Source organism: Homarus americanus, unplaced genomic scaffold (genome assembly GCF_018991925.1).
Source record: "Homarus americanus isolate GMGI-L3 unplaced genomic scaffold, GMGI_Hamer_2.0 scaffold53975, whole genome shotgun sequence".
NCBI classification, from domain to species: domain Eukaryota; kingdom Metazoa; phylum Arthropoda; class Malacostraca; order Decapoda; family Nephropidae; genus Homarus; species Homarus americanus.
Genome location: NW_024733110.1, coordinates 107,333 through 131,112, shown reverse-complemented (window position 1 = coordinate 131,112; position 23,780 = coordinate 107,333). Strand labels below are relative to the sequence as shown.

Below are 23,780 nucleotides of genomic sequence, written 5' to 3'. Positions count from 1 at the left end.
CACAACAAGAGAGACTGGAAGATAGCAGTGTTGTTCACCGACTGGTTTCACAATTGTTTTCTGAGGAAGGTCAAGGATTACCTGCAGGAAAAAGGCCTGGCGTTAAAGTCCTTCTCGTGATCAACAACTGCCCTGGCCACCCTGAGGCCCTCAAGGTTGCCAACAAAAATGTTGCGGTGATCTTTCTGCCCCAAAACTCAACATCATTCCTCCAACCACTCGACCAGGGAGTCATTGTTCTCTTCAAGGCCAAGTACATAACCCACACCTTCAGCAGGATACGGCAAGCTTTGGACGAGGACACATGGGATGGTGCTGCGTCAGTGAGGGAAATGTGGAAGAAGTTCTCCATTGCAGACTGCACCTCCTTCACCCAGCAGTGCCATGATGACCTGACAGCTCTGTGTTAACTCCTGCTGGAGGGCCTTATGGCCAGAGGTGGTGAACAACTTTGCTGGCTTCCCCACAGTTGACGAGGATGTGCAGCATATTGTCCAGCTTGCCTGTCAAGTGGGAGGTGAGGGGTTCGACAGCCTTCAGAAGGAGGAGGTGCAAAAGGAGCTCCTGGGTCATGCTGGGGAAGAGCTGGCTGAGCTTGTCAAGAAGCAGTGTCGTGAAGATGAGGAGGAAGAAGGTGAAGTGGAGGTGTCCACCTTAACCACCATGAACCTCAATAGGGGCTTGCTGTCTTGTAGGGCAGCTGTGGACTATTTTTTTTGACATCGATCCCTTTATCTAGAGATCAGTCAACTTCAAGAGAGGGATGGAGAAGCTCCTGGCTCCTTATAAGGAAATACTGGGCAACCTGGTGCTTGAGTTCCAAGCACCAGGTTGCCCAGCCTCCAACCTCCATGTTCTTCTTGCCTTAGTCCACTCCAAGCCCTACACCTTCTACACCTGCAAGAAAGCCTCAGCCTCCTGTTTGTGTTCCTTCTGTTCATACACCTCCTCCTTCTGAATCTGATTCCGACATGGATGACCCTCCTCCTGCCACTCCCAGCTCTGACCTTCCATGGCTCTCCTCTGTCTCCTCTTCTTAAGCAGATGAGGAAAACATGTAACTCCCCTGCCTTCATCATCATCAGTGGCAGGGGAGAGGAACAACCAGCAAGGAATGGTGAGTGTTAATCTATTTCTTTATAACAGTTCTCAATTTCTGTTTTTGGAAATATTAATTCATTCACTCCAGTAATGAAACAATGTTAAGTTCTCATAGGAAAATGAATGGTTTATATAATTTGTTTATCACTGAGCCCGCCACCAGTTTCATAGTAGACTACAAAATATGTTTTTCTCCCATACGTACGCCTGGCAACGGGAGCAGTAAAGGAAGTAAGTGACTGAGTTTGTTATTTAGCGTGTCGTCCACTATTGACTCTCCTCCTTCGCCAGCTGTATTTCACTGGATTTACTGTTATTAATAGTGTTTACTGACAGAATAGTGCTTAACAGTGATAAATCATGGCATTGAAGCTAGGTTGACTCGTCACTGTAACCACCAGGCTACTGGGCCAAGCTGTGAGGTGTTACGGTTGTTTTTCAAATCATATTTTCGGGTAGATATATGTAACTTTCTTCAATTATCTTACTCAGTTACGTGCACACACCATCCTACATACATTTTGTGGAAAGTAAACAGTAAGTCATCACTGAACGTTTATCCCTTGAGCGAAACCTCACTATAATGAAGGCAAGTTTTTACTACCCATTTTCCGATTAATGAAAGAATGTTCTACTATAATGAAAGGTAAGTCACCCTCACCACCACCCCCACCACCACCTAAAACATAATTTCACCTTCCTACCTACCGCTACATCTCACCTCAACACTCTGCCTCTCTCACTCATTCTACTATGACTGTCATTCATGATTGTACAATATTGTACAATTTGTTATTTTCATTAAATAATTTAAAATTTATGTAACATAATGTGGAAGGAATACAATGAAGTTATAAACTCAGCATGTATAATTACTACAGTAATATCTCCGTTAGCCGGACACCCTTAAACCCGGAAATCTCCGATAGCCGGAATTGAAATTTGCTTGGAAAATCATTCCCAAAGTCGGAATTTTCCAAAAATTTCCGGCTTTAGAAACAAATTTTCTGGGGTTGAAAATCGAGAGCATTTTCTTAAAATGTCTTGAATAAGTATAGAAGTTAAATTATTTTCTGAGGGGGGGGGGGTAACCTGACCTGACTCAATGTCAGGTTGAGGTAGGGTGAGCGATTAGTGGTCTCATGTTACTGACCTTCCGATAGAATGTCAGGTCACCCTTTCTTGGGTGGGGGATTAGTGGGTCTCATGACCTGAAGATGTCTTGAATAAACACGAAACCTGAAGTATTTTTAGAGATTGTGATAAATATAAGTATAAATACGCAAAGTTGTATCACTTCAACATTACATTACATAACATTTTAAAATAAGGAGTGAGAAAGCAGAAAGTGTGAGTAATTAGAGAGATGGAGTAGAAAGGAGCGGTAACATGCACCAGTGTTGCCAAGCGATAAGCTCCTCAACAGCTGATCTTTTAATTCACCTCCATGTAGTCACACAACAAGACCCTCACTGAATGCTTGTTGTCATAATTCGTGTGCGTGCGCGCGTGTGTGTGTGTGTGGGTTTATTTTTCAGCTTGCCAAGCACATTGTGGGATGAAGATTTTGTTCAGGAGTCAGGTCGTGAGGTGACATGCCAAGACACTTACACAGCACACATTAACAGCACTACTAAACCATTGTCTTATAACATTTTATATTATAATTTATATTTTAAAATTAATTGATACATGAGAGCTCGACAGGACTACTTTGTACTTAGATCAATGAATAAACCAGGACCATATGGAGACTCATTAGTGACATCACAAAGCTTTGAAACTGCAACCACATAAATTACCACAACCTGTACTTGCCAACAGTGCGTAACAGACGTAACTGATTGCCCAAGCGGCTAACTAGCCGATCAGTGGTGAAGAAGATAAAAGTAAAAGTAGGTAAAAGTAGGCAAATGTACTAAGTTAATTACTAAAATTATTATGTATGGTGCAAAATATGGGATGTTTATACTCAAATTAATCGCTATCTTACAAGAATTTCAGCAATGCAAGTTATATTCTCCTAAGTGAAGTCAGTGGCATTTTATAAGCAAAAAAAATAAAAGCCCTCTGCCTGGAATATACTGTCAACAACCCACATCCCCAGCCAGAGGGAGAAGGTCTGTTGGGGGTAAAAGTGACTGCAACACCCACCCCCCCCCCTCCCCCAAATGGCTAATTCCCATGTGTGTGTATGTGTGTCTGTGTGTGTGTGTGTGTGTGTGTGTGTGTGTGTGTGTGTGAAGTGTGTGTATGGAGTGTGTGTGAGAGGGTGTGAGGGTGTATGTGAGGCTGTGTGTGTGTGTGTGTAATAATAATAAATAATAATAATTAATGGTTTATTGAAAGAGCATGGCAGCCAGAAGGCTGAAAATATACAGTTACATAATTGAGGAATAGGTCACTTGATTCACAAAAAAATACAAGTAACATAAGTGATACAAATATGTCATATAATAACTAGGTGAGGAGAAGGTTATACTACAGGGAATTTCAACATAGTGACAGTGCAAAAAGTAAGACTGACTGGGAGTGGCGTTTCCGTATCCTATTTAAGTATTCTTTGCATGCATCTGCATACTCGAATTTGTTCTTAGCTTACAAATATCTTTTGACCCTGTCGTTCACACAAGTCAGTTGCGAACGCGTATTCATTAAGTTGAAAATTGTAAAACTCGATTACTCTCTTCGCTATCATATGAGCTACTTGAAACTTTTATGCTCAGCAGCATCGAAAAAGATTTACTTTCTGAAATTTCTGTGGATGATATTATTCCTTTTCTTGTGAAAAAATTGACACAGTTTTCTAGATTGCTTGCTGTCTAGGTGATTGGTGCTTTGTAAATTACTGAATTTTGACTGTTTTAGTGATATGTGCACACATTCCAATTTTAATTATACTTTGAAAACAATTTCAAATTATGCTTTGTAAATTACTCAGATTGGTTGTTCTATGATTGAGATTTTTATTTTAAGTTTATTAAAATTTTCTAGTATTTGTATTATGCACACATTAACATAAATAAGTACAACAATATTGAATAGATGTGACATTTTATTTGCTTAAAACCTTTACTTTTATTTGATTCATTTGACTACGTTTTGGGATTAAGTGGGCCCTTTTGGACCCTTTTGAGTGGGCCCATTTACAAGTTTTCCCGGGAGAAATTTTTGACCCAGTCCTCCACTGTGAATACCTGTATGTATGTTTTAAGTAATGTTAATAAATGGAACACTAGAAGTAGTTAACCACTAATGGTAAAGAAATAAAGCAAGAGGATTGGGAACGCCAACGTATGAACAGTAAGTGCGTACATGTGGAAACATATCATTTCTCTACATAAGAATATGATAGCCACACTTATTTACTGTTCATATATGTTTTAAATAATATTTACGAATGTAAAACTAAAATTCTACTCACCAATGGTGGTAAAGTCTAAAACATAACGACAGCCAATGAATAATGTGCGAGTTTTTACTCAGATGACGAAGTCATCAGGTTCAACTGTGACTGAAGCTGTAGCTTTCTATAAAGCTGTTGCTGAAACTGTTACTGAACCTGAAATTGATGTTGAAGCTGCTTATGATGCTGTATTTGATGGTGTAGCTGAAGTTGATGGTTTAGGCCTTTGAATAATAAAGCTCTCGAAAGAACCTTAAACAGATGCTTTCTTTTCTCATTATACATCTTTATGTAGAGGTCATTTGCGTATATTTAAATTTCAATGCTTTGTTGTGTTAATGGATCCACTTCAGAAAATATGTTCATTGCTTGCTCCATATAATATCCACAGACCTCTCACCTTTTTCACATCGTTTTAACACATCTAGTTTCTCGGCTAAGCTTAGACACTTTCTATTAGCTTTTGAACCAGCACTAAAATCACTTGCTCTCTTGCTCATGTTGAATAGGGATGCAAAAATGCCGTAAGAAGCGTGAGAAAGTTTTCCTCCTGTTCCTATTCAGATGCGTGAAAACAAAGGGACCGCCAAGCTCCGAGTGTTGTTTACTGGTGATGCGCATTACCACTCATTAGCCAGGCAGCTTCTTTGAGCAAGGCGCATTTTATTTATTTATTTTTTTTTTATATCACATCAGGATTTAATTATTATTTATATGAAAATTTAATTTTATTATATTTTGGTCATAAATATGAATTAAATAAGGATGTAAATTGAATTGGGTCCGAAATTATCTAGGGTTTTAAATATGAAAAGTTGTTGGATGAACCTTTGTTATCAAAGGCTTTACTGTACAACATGTGTACAGTAATATGTTGCTCAAAATTCTGGCTTTTTCACATTTAATTTACATTTAACATTTGCTTAATTTAAGTTTCTCTCAGTCCATGGTGCTTTAGAGACACAGGAGGTGTATAATTAGTGGGTCAGAGGCGTACTGTTGAATTATTATTACCTGACCTCGGTTGGTCCAGTAAAACAAATAATCCGGCAAGGCTTTGGAACCAACGGTGATTGACAACTGGTGGTGTACCTGTATTGTAGTTATTTTATTGCATTATATTGAGTGAACCTGTATATAAAAAAAATATGTGATGAAAGCTGCCAGCTGGGGATGCACCACCCCCCCCCCCCCATTTACATTTCATTCTTAGGGGGAAATTGCCCCAGTATTCGCAATGACACTTAGGAACGCATCCTTTGCAATAACTAGGGTATTGCTAAAATGAGTGAGCACTGTTTGCAAACATCTCTTCTTGGTACTTTTTTCTTAGCCTATATTTTCATAAAATATGGTAATATAGTTTGTAAATAAACGTTATGTAATTTAATTAATACTGTGTACCATAAACTATTAATCAGACTAAATCCAGCCAATGATTCTACTCCATTAAATAACACCAACAGAATACATTGTGAACTTTAAGCAAAGGAGTTTGAGAGAGTAAAAAATGGTGAAGGTGCAGTGGCTGACAGCTAAATACTGCAGCAGAAATATGACCTCAACCCCATAACCAAAGTAGAGTTCCAAGACCAAGTCAGCCTCACTAACTCAGTGAACCTGATTTTTTACAGCATCCCAAGTAACCCTAATGTTATCCACCCTCAACCTAAATGCAGCAAAACACTAATTAACAACCGAGAGTAAATGTTCTCTATTAGGGGCACGAAGAGGGCTTCTAGTGGACAGGACCTTCAGCAAAAATCTGCAGGCCATAAAATACATGAGAACGTTTCAATAAACATTCAAATTAAGATATTATACATACCTTCCAAACGTCTCTTGGTTTTTGTTTATAACAGAACAAACTTTGTCTGGACAGTTTGTACCAAATGCTGTCCCCAAGTCCCAGTATACCTGACTTAGAGGCTTGATGAAGCGGGTCACCACCAGGGAAGCATACTTTGGGATCCTTCCAATCTGAAAACACATTATATACTGTAGGAACATAAGAATAGAGGAAACTACAGTGCAAATTAAGATGATTTATTCTGTCTCTGTACTCAAGGTCCCTAATGCCCAGGATTAGTCTTGTCATCCTCCTCTGAATGCTTTCTAGGGATTCTATATCCATTCTGTAGTACAGTGATCAAATCTGAACTGTATAATCCAAGTGAGGTCTCACAAGCACAAGATATTGTCACGAACCCCCCTTTCCGCCACTGGTTACTCTATTTACATCTCCTAGACTAAGTACTTTAAATTTGTCTTCATTATATTTCATCTGCCATTTTTCAGACCATTCAAAATTTTTTTTTAGATCTTCCTGAAGTTTAGCCGAGTCATCATCAGATTTAATTACACGCCCTATTATAGTGTCATCAGTAAATTTACTTGCAGTGAAACATCGATAAATCGGACTTCAACATATCGGAATTCTCTTTTTCGAACTATGAGATGCTCTGGTCACCAGAAATGCAGGTGTACTTAAAAAAAAAAGTGAAGAAATGGGGAAGATTAAATAAAAAAAATCTGATGAAATGAACCACACTTACTGAATACTGTACAGTGGTCTAATGAGATTTGCTATACACCAACTGAGAACAAAGACACTGGGGCTGATCAGGTGCTACCACATTCATCAGGTTTATTTATTTATTGATTCAGTATTATATTCTCATATGAATGGCCTCTTATGGTTTATGGTTCATCATGATTAATACAACATCTTCAGTAATAGAGAGAAAATACAATACTGTATGTAATTTGTAATGGTAGATCATGCTGCCATATGTTGCTCTGACTGCCTCATTTACACACAGGGTCTCAATTGTTTCTCTTACCATTGACTACACAACATTCATACAGGTAGTCCCCGACTTACTACCGACTCGACTTACGTCCACCCGCACTTACGACCGCCTCAGTCGTACCAAAATGTGGTCAAATTATGTATTTTTGAGTCCCAAAGTCAGTACACAGACAAAATTTTCATCTGTAATTCACTTTAAAATGGCTGGCAAGCTTAAAAGTGAGTGTTTTGTGGTGCTGAGAAGAAAAAGTGACCCAAATTTTAGATTTTCTATGTGTTATTTAAGCATTTCCGACTTACGACCTGGATGTCGGTCCCTAACCCCATCGTAAGTTGGGGAGTACCTGTATATGGTTTCTCACTCTTGAACTTTTTTTTTCTTTATTATTATTATTATTATTATTACATTTTCGCCCCCCAGCCCCCAATGTGGGTCAGTGACCTATGCCCGGGTGGGATTATCCCTGTAAAAAAAAAAAAAATCAGAAGGTTATTTACTCAGATGCGTTCGTGTGAGAGCTTTCAGCAAATAAGCTTACAACAGGGGTCACTGTACTGTACTTGTCACCTCAGCCTTCTCATGCTACTTTTCACAATTAAAATGCTTTCGATTTATCCATTTCTCATTTTACCATTTGTCAGCTTACAAGCTATGTAGGTGGTGGTTCTGTTCTTTGTTAACCTTATTGTCCAGTGTTGGTACAGGAAGAAGCCAGACAAAACCTGCTTTGTTTGCAAGAGTCACACTGGATGTGACCTTCCCACATCTGACCTGGGCTGTTGACAATGATCAGTCAAGAAAGGAAAACACTTGTTACTATTGTACACAAAACACCAGGCTTGGACTTACCTTCCCCTCAAGTATAAGAGAAACAAGGATATATTTCTTGAAAGCTTCAAGCATAATATGAGACACAGCTAGAGCTGGAGTGCTGATGCACACGCGAAAGAAATACTGCGCTCTGTCGTAATTCTTTATTGCAGTGTAGATCATTCCTCCATAGTAGTAATAAAGAAGGAAATGCTTGACGTCATAGCTGCCACGCTGTAAGAGAAAAAACATCACTTAACTGTGAACCTAATAATAAAACATTTATCAAACTTGTTCATTAACTTCCTGTTAAACAAAGGGTGGTCAAGCAAAGACTGACTATAATGAGTAGTAATTAAATAAGTAAGCATATATCAGGTACTGTATGCCAAAGACTAACTATAATGAGTAGTATTTAAATAAGTAAGCATATATCAGGTATGCCAAAGACTGACTATAATGAGTAGTACAGTATAGTCTGCATTTACGCGGTCAATTGAACCCGTGGAGGTCCACGTAAAACGAGAAACGCGTAAACGAAATAACAGAACATATGGGATTAATTAAAATAGAGACTTGGCCGACCCCCAAACTACACTTTTTCCGACACAATACGTACGTTGTAGTAAAAATAACATCTTAATTTTAAGATGGTATGCACACAATTAATATTTAAGAGAAATATCAATATTAGGTTTTTTAACACTTACGTTCGTAGAAAAGATGGCTGGACACACGGGGATGGGGGGTTGGTTCCGAGGCAGAGGGCAGATTATTGGCCCTCACCTGTATCACTTGTATCAATTGTATCACTTTCCACCACAGAGGCTTGCACGGCCTCTTTGTCAAACCCTTCAAAGTCCATATCCTCACTATCACTGACTTGGGCCAACTGTGTTGGGTGGTGGGTGAAGAACTCGGTAATGTTTTGATGACTGGGCGACCTTGTGCGTACCCCGCCAGCGCTGCTTCCCGCGTAAATGACCAAACGCGTAAACAAAATCCTCGTAAATCCAGACTATACTGTAGTTAAATTAGTAAGCATATATCAGGTATGCCAAAGTTTCACCTATAATGAGTAGTACAGTAAAACCTAGATTAACCAACCCTCGATTAACCGACTTTCGGATTAACCGTCAATCCCGGACCCCTAAAAAAAAAAAAAAAAATTTTAGCGCACTTGATTATCGCAATTTTTGTTATCACTCCTCCATCAAAATCTGCACACCTGCCGTTACAGCGCATTTTTCGGGCCGAGAATTTAGTTATCACGCATTTGCCTCCAGATGTATTGTTACCCCCTTGCTTCACCTACATCTATTGAGGATAAAATCTTTCACCTACAAATTGACAATAACACATTTGCTAGATGAAAATGAATGGAGGTAACAAAACTTGAAAGCGGTTGTACAAACACAAGCACTCACACATGCCTCGCTCACGCATCGAACTGCGCATCAGCCCTCGACGTCATCACACGAATGAGCCGTTTTCATTGGCCGGGATTTTTCAGTCATCAAAGCTCGTTTTTTATTGGCCCGCATCACCACAGCTGGGGTAGAAGGGGAAGTTTCAGAAAGCGTCCCTCTACCCCGGCTCCCCGCAGTCGTGGGAAACAAGGATTAGTCTTTTTTGTGTGTACCCTATTGTTGTCCATGATGGCTGAGGCCCCTCCCAACATGGCCCCACCACCAGCCCTCGTACCCGGACCTGCCGCTCAGAGGCAAATAAAGAAGAGGAAGACGCTGACGTACGCCGAGAAATTGGAGGCAGTGAGGCAAATTGATGGCAGCAAATCGAAGGGAGCAGTATTGCTCACACTTAGGGTAAAAATATGTTTTATGACTGAGTAAACTTATACAGTAGACAGACCTTATTAATGTTGTATAGCCATAAATATCCCTCAGTAATGAAAGCCAAATATGAGGTCAAGTGAACATTCCTGCCAAGACTTCGCCTTGTTTTTCTAATATGCAACCAATAGCCTAGCCCTATTTTCTTATGTATATGGCTTATGATAACATGAAAGGCTCTAAGGTGAGCCAAAATTAAATGCTATGCGTAAAATATGGATTGCAATTAACTTGATTAATAGGGGCCTATAAAACTCCTTTTTCATTCTTAGGCCAATAAATGTTTAAACGTGGGGCCTACTCAATTTAGTTATAACATGAGGAATATTTAAATAAGAAATTATACCAATAGGTTATAAGTTTGGTTTGGTTTGGTTATGTTATGGTATGTTATGTTAGGTTAGAGAATGTGTACATGGTTTTTTGGTGAGTGTCAGGCTGTCAGTAAGACATTTTGTCTAGCAGCTACCTTGGGTCTAGTTCCAGACTTTCCATGAACAGTATCATAGGGTAGAGTGTTAATTTAAGAAAATTTACGGATAATCAGATATATTTTCAGGTTTTAAATTATTGTTTTTTGTATGAACTTGAAGACAATTCAGACCAAATGACCCAAACATTGAAAGGAAAACACCATGTTCTAGGCTAAATTTCCCTAAAATTATTTTCCTTCTTTTGGCGACTTCACACACCATGGCGCATACTTCAGTCTCACTGAAATTTGGTCGTTTCTTCAGGTGGTTGTCCTTCCATCTTTTGTTTACAAACTAATATCACATGCATCGCTCTCAGCTGATTTCTCCTTCTCTTGTGATTGGTTGATGATTTTGTTAACTGAGCGCTGATTGGCCAACTAGCTCCTGCACTGTCATCTACCTTCCGACAAGAGAACTGAATTTACAGGGTAAACACAAGAGTTATGATAACTTACGGACTGCTTAAGGAACTGTAATTAAATTTTGAGCATGCTAAATTTACGGGACTGTGAGGAGTCTGCAATATATGGTACTGTATCTCGCTAATATACGTAACTTATGAGGTGTTTTGAGTATCCGGCCCCTGTACTGTACTGTACCTTCCTGTACTGTACCTTACTGTACTGTACCTTCCTGAACTGTATTTTACAGTACTGTACCTTCCTGTACTGTACCTTACTGTACTGTACCTTACTGTATTGTACTGTACCTTACTGTACTGTACTTACTGTACTGTACTGTACTGTACTGTACTGTACCTTACTGTACTGTACTGTACCTTACTGTACTTACTGTACTGTACCTCACTGTACTGTGCTGTACCTCACTGTACTGTACTGTACTGTACCTTACTGTACTGTACCTTACTGTACTGTACCTTACTGTACTGTACTTACTGTACTGTACTGTACTTACTGTACTGTACTGTACTTACTGTACTGTGTGCCCCTACTGTGCTGTGCCTTACTGTGTACCTCACTGCTGTACCTCACTGTACTGTGCCTCACTGTGCTGTGTACCTCACTGTACTGTACTGTACCTTACTGTACTGTACCTCACTGTGCTGTACCTTACTGTACTGTACCTTACTGTACTGTACTGTACCTCACTGTACTGTACTGTACCTTACTGTACTGTACTGGGACAGGTACACAAATGACTCAACCATTTATTTTTTTCACCTTAAATAATTTTACTCCAAAATCATGATAATTACCAACCTCCTTACTAATATCCATAATATCTACATCCATAAACTTGAGGGCTGGCTTAAAGCACTTAGACACAAGGCACAGGTGTACCAAGTGGGCATGGATTGAGGTGAGGTGAAGGGGAGATTCCTGGGTCTTCCTGATGGCACTGCTAACAACTTCTATTCCTCGCATCGCACAGCTCCCGGCAACTAAGAGATCTGCATAACTCCCACACAGATCAGCCACTGCATCAAAATACAATAAAGTATTACTCAATGTTCACAAAGATTCTAGTACATACTCTAAATATCAACCAAGTAAAGCTGCACAATGTACCACAGTTTCTAATGCTGGATACAAAGGAGTTTTAATACTGAAAATTAAATATCAAGTGAGTAAGGCGAGAAAATAGTAATGCAATGAAAGTTGGCAAGAGCAACAGGTGACATTTAGAGACTAACATATATGTGTGTGTGTAACAATAATAATAATAAACGGTTTATTAATAGAGTTGCAGGGGTGGCTGAAAATATACAGACTTATATTTGATTTAGACATACAGTGGGGTATGCTATAACGAACGGATCCTACTACGAATATTCCTATAACGAACAGTTTTACCTATAAAATTGAGAATGCTATAACGAACGAAACTCCTACAACGAACATTATTTATTTATTTATTTATTTTATTTATTTATTTTTTTACTAATTTATTGTTTTTTATTACAAGTATTAATAATATTCTTTATTTCAGGGGTTTAGATGCATATTTATGCACTTTTTTACAATTTTTACAATTTTATATTATAGTTTTCAGTGTTAAGTGGTTGTATTTGGGGGCCTGGAACGGATTAATCCTATAACGAACGAATGCTATAACGAACAAGGTTCTAGAACCAATTAGATTCGTTATAGCATACCCCACTGTACTGTTATTAGGAAAGTGACATTTCTCCATGTCTGTCAGTGCAAGCTGTGTTTTCCAATGAGTCACAGTTACTAGTTTGGTCATGGATTTCCAGCAAAAAAACACCCACTATTTGACTGCTGTTGATATTTTTTCAATACCTGTACATTAATATTATATTATTCTACTAAAGATGGAGCACGGTGATTACAACAAATGCCAGATATAATAAAAGGCAACCTCACAGGCACTAGGATGGCGGGTCTACCAACATAATGCACGAATCACAATTACTATGATCAGAAATATTGGTCCATTGTGACACATGGTATCTATGAGGAAAGGGACCGATATCTTGGGGGGGGGAGCGTACATGAGTCATTCCTTGTTATAAGACACTTCACACATTGTTTTTAATGAAAAGGAATTAATTTTATAATAAAGATTTCCAAAGGTTTAAGAATAATTTGCATGTATAAAAAGACTGACAAATTATTGGGACATCAATAAGGACTGTATAAAAGGATAGTTATATAGTGTACAGTATAGTACTCACTCATATCTGGTGCATACTTGATCTGTTCTTCAGCACACACATTGATAAATTCTGCAACAGTAGCATGGAGGGTGTCAATATTTGCATCATTATGAGTTGTATTCTGCAACCTAACACAAAGCACTGCCATTACCCCGAGGGAGTGGCTCTGTGGCTGCAGCGTTGCAAGAACTGTGTCCAGATGAGCAACATTTTTGGCCAGCACTTCGGTACTCTTGCTCACATACTTCACTACCTCTCCATAGTTGCCTGTAAGGTAAATGTCTACATTATAGTACAGTATTTGTCTTGCACACCAAACTCTCACTTCTTTCCTTCTAAACCAAATACTTACCAACTGTTTAACATTTATTTAACTTATAAATTTATCCTAAAATTATTTAACTCAAATGAAATTTGAAAATAAACTTAAATATTAATGATTTCATATCCCAATATTCACAACCTACTGTAGCAGCTTCCTCCTGTAAACATCTAGTACTGTACAGGTACTTCTCGACTTACGACCTACTTGACTAATGACCACTCTGACATACGACCGCCGCAGTCGTATAAAATATTTTTCAAATTACGTATTTTCGAGTCCTGACGTTAGTGATTGCGCTGTGTACTGACAAAATTTTCGTTTGTAATTCCTTTTAAAATGGCTGGCAAGCTTAAAAGTGAGAGTCTTGTGGTGCTGAGAAGAAAAAGAGACACCCATTTTAGATTTTATATGCATTATCTTCTCATTTTCGACTTACGACCTGGATTTGGGTCCCTAACCCCACCCCCGCTAAGTAGAATTAGAATTAGACCTATATATGTGTGTGTGTGTGTGTGTGTATGTATGTATATATATATATATATATATATATATATATATATATATATATATATATATATATATATATATATATATATATATATATATATATATATATATATGATTGCTTGAACTTAATCCGTTCCCAGAAAGTTAATTTAGATTTAACCCGAAAGGATAGATTAACCCCGAAACCATTAATGGGTTTTTGGGTAATTGGTTCCAGCTCACCGAAAATTTCCTAAATTCAACAAAAATGGTAGAAAAGTTCACTTACTTTGAGGTGTGTATGTAGAAGGCTCCTGGATGATGATGATGGGAATTTGAATGTGGGTGGAGGAGAAGGAAGAAGAGAAGGCATTGGGGTGGAAGAGAAGTCACCCCATGGCACCATTTCACCCATAAAATTTTAGTTTTCTTGGTGTAATTCAAGATTATTTTCTTTAAATCAACACTGCACTGCATTATATATTGTCAACATGTAAAATATATTTCAAAATGACCAATAATTTGCTTGGAAACACAGAAAAAAAGCGTTTAGTTGAAGAGAGTCTCAAGCAAGATGTTACCTCCAGTGAAAACAGAGAGACTAACGCCTGTTTGCTGTGTTAAGAGGCTGGATGCCGCGCATTAAACTAGTCACTTTACCTTCAATTATGTTCAATAATTGTTAAAATGACTAAAAAATTGAATATTAAACTTTTAAAATTATTGACTAGTATAAACTTCTTGATATTTACTAAAATAGTAAGGAATTTAAGCCCTAGAACCGATTAATGTATTGGTGGACTGATCCTAAAGCTGGTTGCCCGGTCAGTGCAAGCAAAAACATGTTGAGGTCGGTTCGTAAGAAATTCGTTAACCGAATTTTTGCCTAAACGGACATACATCCACAAAGAGGCGAAAACAATGCCAGGATTAAAGGCATTCAAGGACCGAATTACACTTCTGTTACGGGGGAATGTAGCTGGTTTCAAGATAAAGCCCTTCATGATCTATCATTCAGAGAACCCAAGGGCTTTTAAACATGTCAGCAAGCACACACTGCCAGTGTTTTATCGAAGTAACAAGAAAGCCTGGATAACCCTAGTACTGTTTGAGGTTTGGTTCCTGTCTTGTTTCATTCCACGAGCCAAGGAGTATTGTCTGCAACAAGGGGTTGCATTCAAGATTTTGTTAATTTTGGATAATGCTCCGGGACACCCACCAAACCTGGACGACATGTACCCTGCTGTTAAGGTAGTGTACATTCCACCTAACACTACCTCAATCATCCAACCCATGGATCAAGGTGCTATTGCAGCTTTTAAAACTAATTATTTATGTACGACCTTCGCTCAGCATAAGGATGAGGTTACAGGACAGTGCATGAATGGAACATGGAAGAAAGTCCTGAAAAGATATGTGAACAGTTTCAGAGGATTTAATGAAGATGAAGTAATTTCTGAGATGAGTAACAAGATAGTGGAGTTGGGTCAACAGTTGGAGTTAGAAATTGATAATGAAGATGTTGAGCAGTTAGTTGAAAGTGTAGCAGAAGAGCTAAGTAATGAGGATCTTATTGAACTGGATGCACAGAAAAATGCAGAGGAAGAAGAGAGACAAAATGTAGAAGAAGAACCTGCAACCCCCCAAAAATTTTCAGTGAAGCAAATAGCAGAGGCATTTGTTACAATTAATAAGGGGATGCAAATGTTTCACAAAATAGATCAAAATGTTGAGCGTTTTGCCAAAGTTGACAGAATGGTTTGGGACCCAAATCCAGGTCGTAAGTCGAATTGGTCGTAAGTCAAAAATGCGAAGATAATGCATATAAAATCTAAAATGGGTGTCTCTTTTTCTTCTCAGCACCACAAGACTCTCACTTTTAAGCTTGTCAGCCATTTTAAAGGGAATTACAAACGAAAATTTTGTCAGTACACAGTGCAATCACTAACGTCGGGACTCGAAAATACGTAATTTGAAAATTATTTTGGTACGACTGGGGCGTTCGTATGTCCGAGTGGTCATAGGTCGAGTAGGTCGTAAGTCGAGGAGGAGCTGTATATATGTATATATATATGTATATATGTATACTTCCATATACGTAGAAACAATACCTCACTAGTCGGGCAATCCCCGATGGAGGTTCACGTTGCTTACGAGAGACGAATCAACAGACTTTGTGTAAAATAAAACTAAGCCTACGATTGCTTTTCTTGTCCTTGTGGTGCTGTGGCACCTATCCTTGGTCACACACAGAGGTCCACAGTTCAATTCCCGACTAGTGATCGTAAACCCATTCGCGGGTTTACGATTCGCGACTTCAATGATTCACAGTAAGCGGCCTTGTGGCTCGGGTGGCTCAGCGCAACGAGTCACCCCACACGTCCGCAGCATCTCATCTCACTCTGTTTGCCCTCACCCAGTACCCATGACCAAGCATCTCGTGTCATACTCTCAAAACCTTCGTGTTTCTTTGTGAAAATGGCCCAGAAAGGACTGCCTAGTGTCAGTGCTTGTGATGCTAGTGGTGTGAAACATAAAAGGCAAAGGGTCAGTGATGACTCTGGCAAAGAAAGTTGAATTATTAGACAAGTTAAAGGAGGGGATGAGTGCTACCGCGGTTGGTCGGTTGTTTGGTGTGAACGAATCCACAGTGCGGTACATAAGAAAGAATGAACAGACAATTCGTGTTTCTGTTCAAGCAAGTGATCCTGCAAGTGCTGAAGTGGCGCAAATTGTTCGTGACAAGAACGTAGTGAAAACTGAGAAAGCTCCAGACTTCCACATACGAATCTAAGTAGTACAGTATTGTGAGTTAAGTTTTTCATACACAGTATAAGTACCGGTATACCTGTATATTAGTGCACTAAGGTATTATATAAGTGGCTATTTTCGGTTTTGCCAATTCGCGCCATTACTTGGAACCTATCTCTCGCGAATGGCAAGGGTCTACTTTTTCATATAAATAATAACTAAATCCTAATATGTAATATACAAATAAATAAAAACATGCCTTGTGCATGGAGGCTGCCGGGCTTGTGAGTGGTGACGCCAGCATCACCAGTATAAACAGTTGTAGCTTGGCGGGCCTTTGTTTTCACGCATCTGAACAGGAAAAGGAGAAAAGTTTTCTCAGGTTTCTTATGGCATTTTTGCGTCCCTATTCAACATGAGCAAGAAAAGAAGTGATGGTAGTGTTGGTTCAAAAGCTAAAATAAAGTGTATAAGCTTAGCCGAGAAACTAGATGTGTTAAGACGATGTGAAAAAGGCGAGAGGTCTGTGGATATTATATGGAGCAAGCAATGAACATATTTTCTGAAGTGGATCCATTAACAGAACGAAGCATTAAAATTAACAGAGACCTGAAAAACACAAATGGCCTCTACATAAAGATGTAGCTTTATTATTTGAATGCCTAAACCATCAACTTCAGCTACACCATCAAATTCAGCAAGAACTTCAGGTTCAGTAACAGTTTCAGCAACAGCTATGACATCTTTATGGAAAGCTACAGCTTCAACCAGAGTTGAACCTGATGACTTCGTCATCTGAGTAAAAACTCACACAACAACATTGACTGTCCTTATGTTTTAGACTTTACCACCATTGGTGAGTAGTATTTTTGTTTTACCTTAGTAGGCTCTCTCCAATAACGTCTAATAGGTGCCTGAAAAACGCCGTTATTAGCAAAAACGTTATTTGTGTGACATTAAAATTCATGTAAAAAGGGTTTATTGGTGCAGCCGCCCCAAGAATTTCACCCATTTTTTCCCCTTTGAAGCCCTCCTAACACTTTTTGTTAGCTGAAATAAAAAGAATTGTTATTCAATCATCAAAATAAAGAGTTTGAGTAATATAACACTTAGTTTGGTGGAGTTTTTGAGGTGCTTGGTGTGATGATTGTTCCGTATCTGAGGGCCGCTAACACTTGCACTGTCTTTCATTCTACAAGCTAACCATTTCAGAAGAAAATGCTCTGTTATCACTAACAACCTGTTTCTATCACCTTTATCATTCATAGCTCGCCTCGCATTTCCATCACTACCGAAATATTTTTAACCAGCGCAATACTCTTCTTGGTCTCCTTTAAGTTCCTCTTAATGTTTCGCACTGTAGACTCAGGACAGTTCAATTTCCTCACAATATCAATGTTCCTTGCACCACTTTCAATGAACTCAACAATCTGTTCTTTATCCTTGACCGAGTAGGCACGCTTATTATGGCTTTGTCTCTTAGCTTTGGGGTCTTTTTTCTCAATCACTTGAAAAGTTCCCGAGAGTTCAGGCGGCAAATCACTCCCTTCACCACCTCCCTTAGCCCCACAGGCAAAAATGCGGAAGCCATTATTGATCACCGACCTTAGCAACCACTGATTATAGAGGCGAAAATCTTACACGTGGGCGCAGCGCTGTGTTCGACGGAGCGTGAGTGAGAGTGAGGCAGAGCGGACAACTACGTCATCAACATGGCGGCAAACAAACGCTTTCATAGATGCGCTCGGACGCTTCCCGCAAAATCTCCGTTACTCAAGAGAATCCAGACGTTATTATCGAAAATGGGTATCTATTGTAACTTACCGTTATTGTCAAAAACGTTATTGTGGAAGGGGTTATTGGCGAGAGCCTACTCTACATCCATAAGTATTAATTAAAACATATATGAACAGTAATAAGTATTGCTTTCATATTCTTATGTAGAGAAATGATGATGTTTTCACATGTTTGCACTTACGTTGGCCTTTTTTTACAGGGAAGAGCCCACCCGGGCACAGGTCATCGACCCACAACAGGGCGTGGGGGGGCAAAAAAAAATACGAGTAAAAAGAAATAAAAAATATAAAAGAAAAAGATTATATTAATCTACACCACGAAGATGCCAGAAAACCAGCTTTCTGAAGTGAGACAGATTGTACGAGTATGGAAACACAGAAAAGGGCAGAGCATTCCACAGTTTGGCTGTGTGAGGAAAGAAGGATGTACTATAATGGGTTATTCTAGTGTGACCGACATCCACACAGAAACGGAGGTCACCGCAGGCAACATGAGTGATATTAGCCCACGGCCTTGCCGGCGGTACACAGGATGCCAAATCCACCGAACATTGCCCGTTTAAGATCTGTAAAAGAGAGAGCGAAGCAACTTGAGGCGAGAAGAACGGGAAGAAAGATTATCAAATAAAGGAGGAGAGTTAATAAAACAGAATGCCTTTGATTTCACCCTATCTAACAGTTGGACAGAAGAAGAGCCACCCCAGATATGAGAGCAGTACTCCGAGTTAGGACAGATGAATCTCTTATATACTTGAAGTAATTGCTCAGGAATTAAGTAGCTACGGCATCTGTACAGCATTCCCAACTTTCAGGATGCAGCTTTAGAAATGCTGAGGATGTGTGGCTTCCATGACATATTAGAGGAAATGGTGAGGTCTAACATATCTATTTTAGAATTTGGCAGAATGATAGTGTCCTGAAATGTGATTGGTGGGAGATCATCTAATTTGGAAAGTGTAATTCGTAAATACAGTCGGCCCTTAACATACACGGGTTTAACATACAGTGAGTTCTGCTATAACACTTGTTTTGACAATGCGAATTGGCTCTAATGCGATTTATGAATAGAGGAACGATATTTGTATAACGCGAACGCTTGTTTGCTGTAACACGATTTTTGCTTACTATTTCTCCAATTTTGTGGTATTAACTGTGAATCTGGTGAAGAAGAATATCTCCAAGAAGCGTTCTGGTGATCGCATTCCCGGTGGTGATCGTAAAAGAAAGGCTATAACCCTTGAAGAGAAGCTCGATGTTATCAACCTCAAAATCACCCTTCTCCCCCATCAAGTTATGTTCATATTTTTTCAAGGTAAAGTGCTACATTTACTGTATGATTTCATTATTAGATATGAATGTAACATTTATTTAGACTGTGCTAACCTTTGTGTTAGGCTAACTACTAATTTTTTTTTCGATTTCGAATAGTAATCTGCACCTAACCCTATTTTCTCCATAAGCCCTGTTATTTCTATTACGCGAATTTCTATAACACGATGTTTTACAAGAACACAACTATCGCGTTATAGCAGAACTGACTGTACACGGATTTGCAAATACGCAGATTGCCACCAGAGGAATATACATTCAAATCGCGCGCGACACCACACACTGCCCGCCACACCACACACACACACACATCGCCAGCCACGCCACCCTGCGTTCCCGGCAGTAGTGACGTAGTGACGATGTGGAGGCAGAAGGATAGAGCGGGGACGAGTAGTGACGCTCTGGAACCGGGAGCAGGGACAAGTGGAGATGCCAGCCAGTACATTATTAATTGTTTTTATAGCTCTTTTTGCATTTTAATATTACCGTATATACTCATCTATAACCTTCCCTCGTTTATAAGTCGACCCTGATTTTTTTTACCAAAAAATCGTTAATTTATGATATTCCTTGTTTATAGGTCGACCCAAGTTTTTGGGGGCAATGGAACAACAAAACCTTCAGGCTCGCTGTGCCTAAAACACCAAGTGCCGAAGGCAAATTGTTTACCATTTATTATTACGACACTGTACACTGAAAAGCGGGTAGTTTCAACAAAAATATTGTATATTTCCATTCAAGTATATATTCAAGTCAATTAGAAGGGAATATTACTGTAATACAACAGTTTTTAACTGAAAACCATTCGAAAAGCGATTACGGTAACATCTTTAGAACGAAAGAAAGCGAAAGTCATTGCTTTCATCACCATTTTATCCCACTTTCCACTGTAATACGATCATGTCATTTCAGCAAAAATATTACATTTCCGTGAATGTATTATATCAAGCACAGTATGAATAGAATATCACTAATATAACAGTATTTTAACAAAAAACTATTAAAAAAACGAGTAACATATCTTGAACATCGGAAGGTGAGGTAAAGTCTTTTGTTTTCATGTAGTTTACAGTGGTCTCTCAGTTAACGAGCACAATCCGTTCCAGCAGGTTGCTCGTTAACCGAAACCATTGTTTCAATGGGTTTTTGGGTAATTGGTTCCAGCTCACCGAAAATTGCCTAAATTCAACAAAAAAGGTAGAAAAGTACACTTACTTTGAGGTGTGTATGTAGAAGGCTCCTGGATGATGATGATGATGGGCATTAGAAAGGGGGTGGAGGATAAGGAAGAAGAGAAGGCATTGGGGTGGAAGAGAAGTCACCCCATGGTGCCATTTCACCCATAAAATTTTAGTTCTCTTGGTGTATTTCAAGATTATTTTCTTTAAAACAACACTGCACTGCATTATATATTGTTAATATGTAAAATATATTTCAAAATGACCAATAATTTGCTTGGAAACACAGAAAAAAAGCATTTAGTTGAAGAGAGTCTCAAGCAAGATGTTACCTCCAGTGAAAACAGAGAGACTAACGCCTGTTTGGTGTGTTAACAGGCTGGATGGCACGCCAGAAACTAGTTTCTTTACCTTCAATTATGTTCAATACCTCATAAGTAAACATTATTATTGTCTACATATGTTAATAACAACAATATGATGGAGACTTCTACAAGAATAATAGGTAATTATATAGGACTAACCCACGAGCGAAATTGATTGAAAACAATTATAAAAATGCAGGATTTCCATTGCTATATTAAAGTGGACACTGTTGTAATTTGTGGAAATATGTTAAAAAAATGGCTATTTTTAAAATAAACGCTACTTAACATTTGTTGGTATGAAGAACAGACCTTACCAATCAAACCTACCTAACCTTACCTAACTTCCCCGGTATATTAAACAGAAAGAACTTACTATGATATGGTGAAATTTGAGGCATTTCTGGACGTGATATGATATGGCCGAATCGGTGCTGCAGCCCCGGTGGGTTAGTCCTATATATTAACCGAAGAATAACCAAAATAATCGGTAAATTTGCACTTCCACCTCCCACTGTGTTAAAAGTCAAAAATATATTTTCTAGTGTATTTGTGTGTGTTTAGACCGAATATGACCTTCATTTCCATCGGAAATTGACCGTTTTTTATTTTATCATTTTTTTTTCGTGGGACTTTTTCGAAAAAAATTAATGGCTAAGCTAATAAAAAATAAACCAAAACACACTAGAAAAACAAAAACCTAACCTAACCTAACTGACTCTCACCATATAATGGAATCACCTATTTCTTACCTTATTGGGCTGGTTCTTGTTCTTCGTTGGATTCTGAGATTCTTACACAACGCCACATATGATGTTCTTTGAGATATTAACATTCAGTCTTGCACTTAAAACACTTCACTGAGGTTGGAAGAACACCATGAGATCAAAAAAATGCTATAGTTTCTTCGTTTTTCCCCCAAAACTCGCAATCAGCTCCATATAATTGAAGTGACACCCATCGCAGACTTCCATGGTGGGAAATGACGTTGAATTTCGAAATATGAGACCCAAAATAAATATCGATATTGAATGGGCCAAAAATACCGCAAATTAAACCACAAATCATTTTAATTGGTCGCAAAAAAAAAATGCTTTTGATCGGTAGCGTAACGCGTACGGGAATGCATGCGTGTGATGATTAATGAAGGAGACGCTCAGTGTGAGAGGTAAGGTAGGTGATAATGGCAGAAGATTAATGGAATAAAAGAGAGAAAATCTTGGATATGTTATCTCCGTTATTATACAGAGGCGACGGTAATGTAATACTGTAGATGAAAATGATCTTATAATTAGACGTCTTATTAGAATATGATAATAGATTAGTTGTAGGAATGTGGAATGTTTAAACACAAAAATACCAAATAATCAATAAGACAAGTCAATAGACCCATGGCCATAATATTAGGGCCACCTGACCCACTAGCTGCATGGCCATAATATTAGGGCCACCTGACCCACTATAGCTGCATGGCCATAATGACATTCTTAGATAATAGAATCCATTACATGCAGGGTTTAACATTACAAAGGCGAGTTTTGGATGGGTGAAACTTTTTCTAACCAAGCTTAAGCTTACCTGGTGGCCTATGGACCAGGTCACCACACAATTATGGCCACACATTCACTAAAACGGACAGAAATAATTGTGGTTATGTCTCATTTTTTGCTTCACGGCTCTCATTAAAATATAACTGCTAAAATAAAACATACTAAATATTAATATTTATCTAGATGAAGGAAAATAAATCGAGTCAAATCCTCTTTGGCTCGTCAGGTTTTTGTGGTCATAGCTGTCTGTACCTCCCTGCAGCTCCCTGACCAGCACATATTAATGCATCGAGTTGTTACTTGAGCCACCGTTACTGACCTTGTGAGGACAGAGACGTAACATTATTAACAAAGTGTTCCAGAGCAGATGCCATGGTTTGGTACAGTAGGCGTCGCTTACTCTCTGACTCAGGACCAGGGACACTAGTGGAACTTTTGTCAACATCTTGATAATTTGACCACAAGCTTCAAAACTTGAGACAAATTTTTAAAAGCCTCATAATTATTAAAAAAGTATATATATTTTTAAATTTGTTTTGACATTTAAGAATCCTTGGTCACTTGTAACCTCTTCACCACTGATCGGCTCGTTAGCCGCTTGGGCGATCGGGTTTTTTTTTTTTTTTTTTGCGGGGATTAGCCCACCCAGGCCAGGTCACTGACCCACATTGGGGCCTAGGGGGTGAAAATGTAATTAATAATAACAATAATAATAATAATAAAGAACCATAAAGAAATACAAATTGAAAAAAAATTTATTGAGAAACAATATACAGTATATATGTTGTGTTGTCAATAGTAAGAGAAACAATTGAGACCCTGCAATTGTGTGTAAATGAGCAGAAAGTGAGATCAGCAACCTGGGAGTTGGTCACAATTTTCGTGATGCCATACAGCAGC

General features: G+C 38.6%; 1 protein-coding gene across 2 annotated transcripts in view; it reads right to left on the bottom strand.

Moving 5' to 3' along the window:
• LOC121869254 (COP9 signalosome complex subunit 3-like) overlaps nucleotides 1-23,318 on the bottom strand; it is a 29,849-nt gene extending 6,531 nt beyond the window's left edge. Inside the window, exons 1-6 of one of the 2 annotated variants that reach the window (XM_042370502.1) lie at nucleotides 23,200-23,269; nucleotides 16,922-17,013; nucleotides 13,119-13,367; nucleotides 11,680-11,897; nucleotides 8,170-8,364; nucleotides 6,336-6,487 (exon numbers count right to left, since the gene is read on the bottom strand). In XM_042370502.1, coding sequence (XP_042226436.1) covers nucleotides 6,336-6,487; nucleotides 8,170-8,364; nucleotides 11,680-11,897; nucleotides 13,119-13,248 — 695 coding nt within the window. In that variant the 5' untranslated portion in view covers nucleotides 13,249-13,367; nucleotides 16,922-17,013; nucleotides 23,200-23,269. Of the gene's footprint in view, nucleotides 1-6,335; nucleotides 6,488-8,169; nucleotides 8,365-11,679; nucleotides 11,898-13,118; nucleotides 13,368-16,921; nucleotides 17,014-23,199 lie in introns of both variants that reach the window. The other variant, XM_042370501.1, reaches the window with a different exon arrangement.
• Nucleotides 23,319-23,780: the final 462 nt, after the last annotated feature.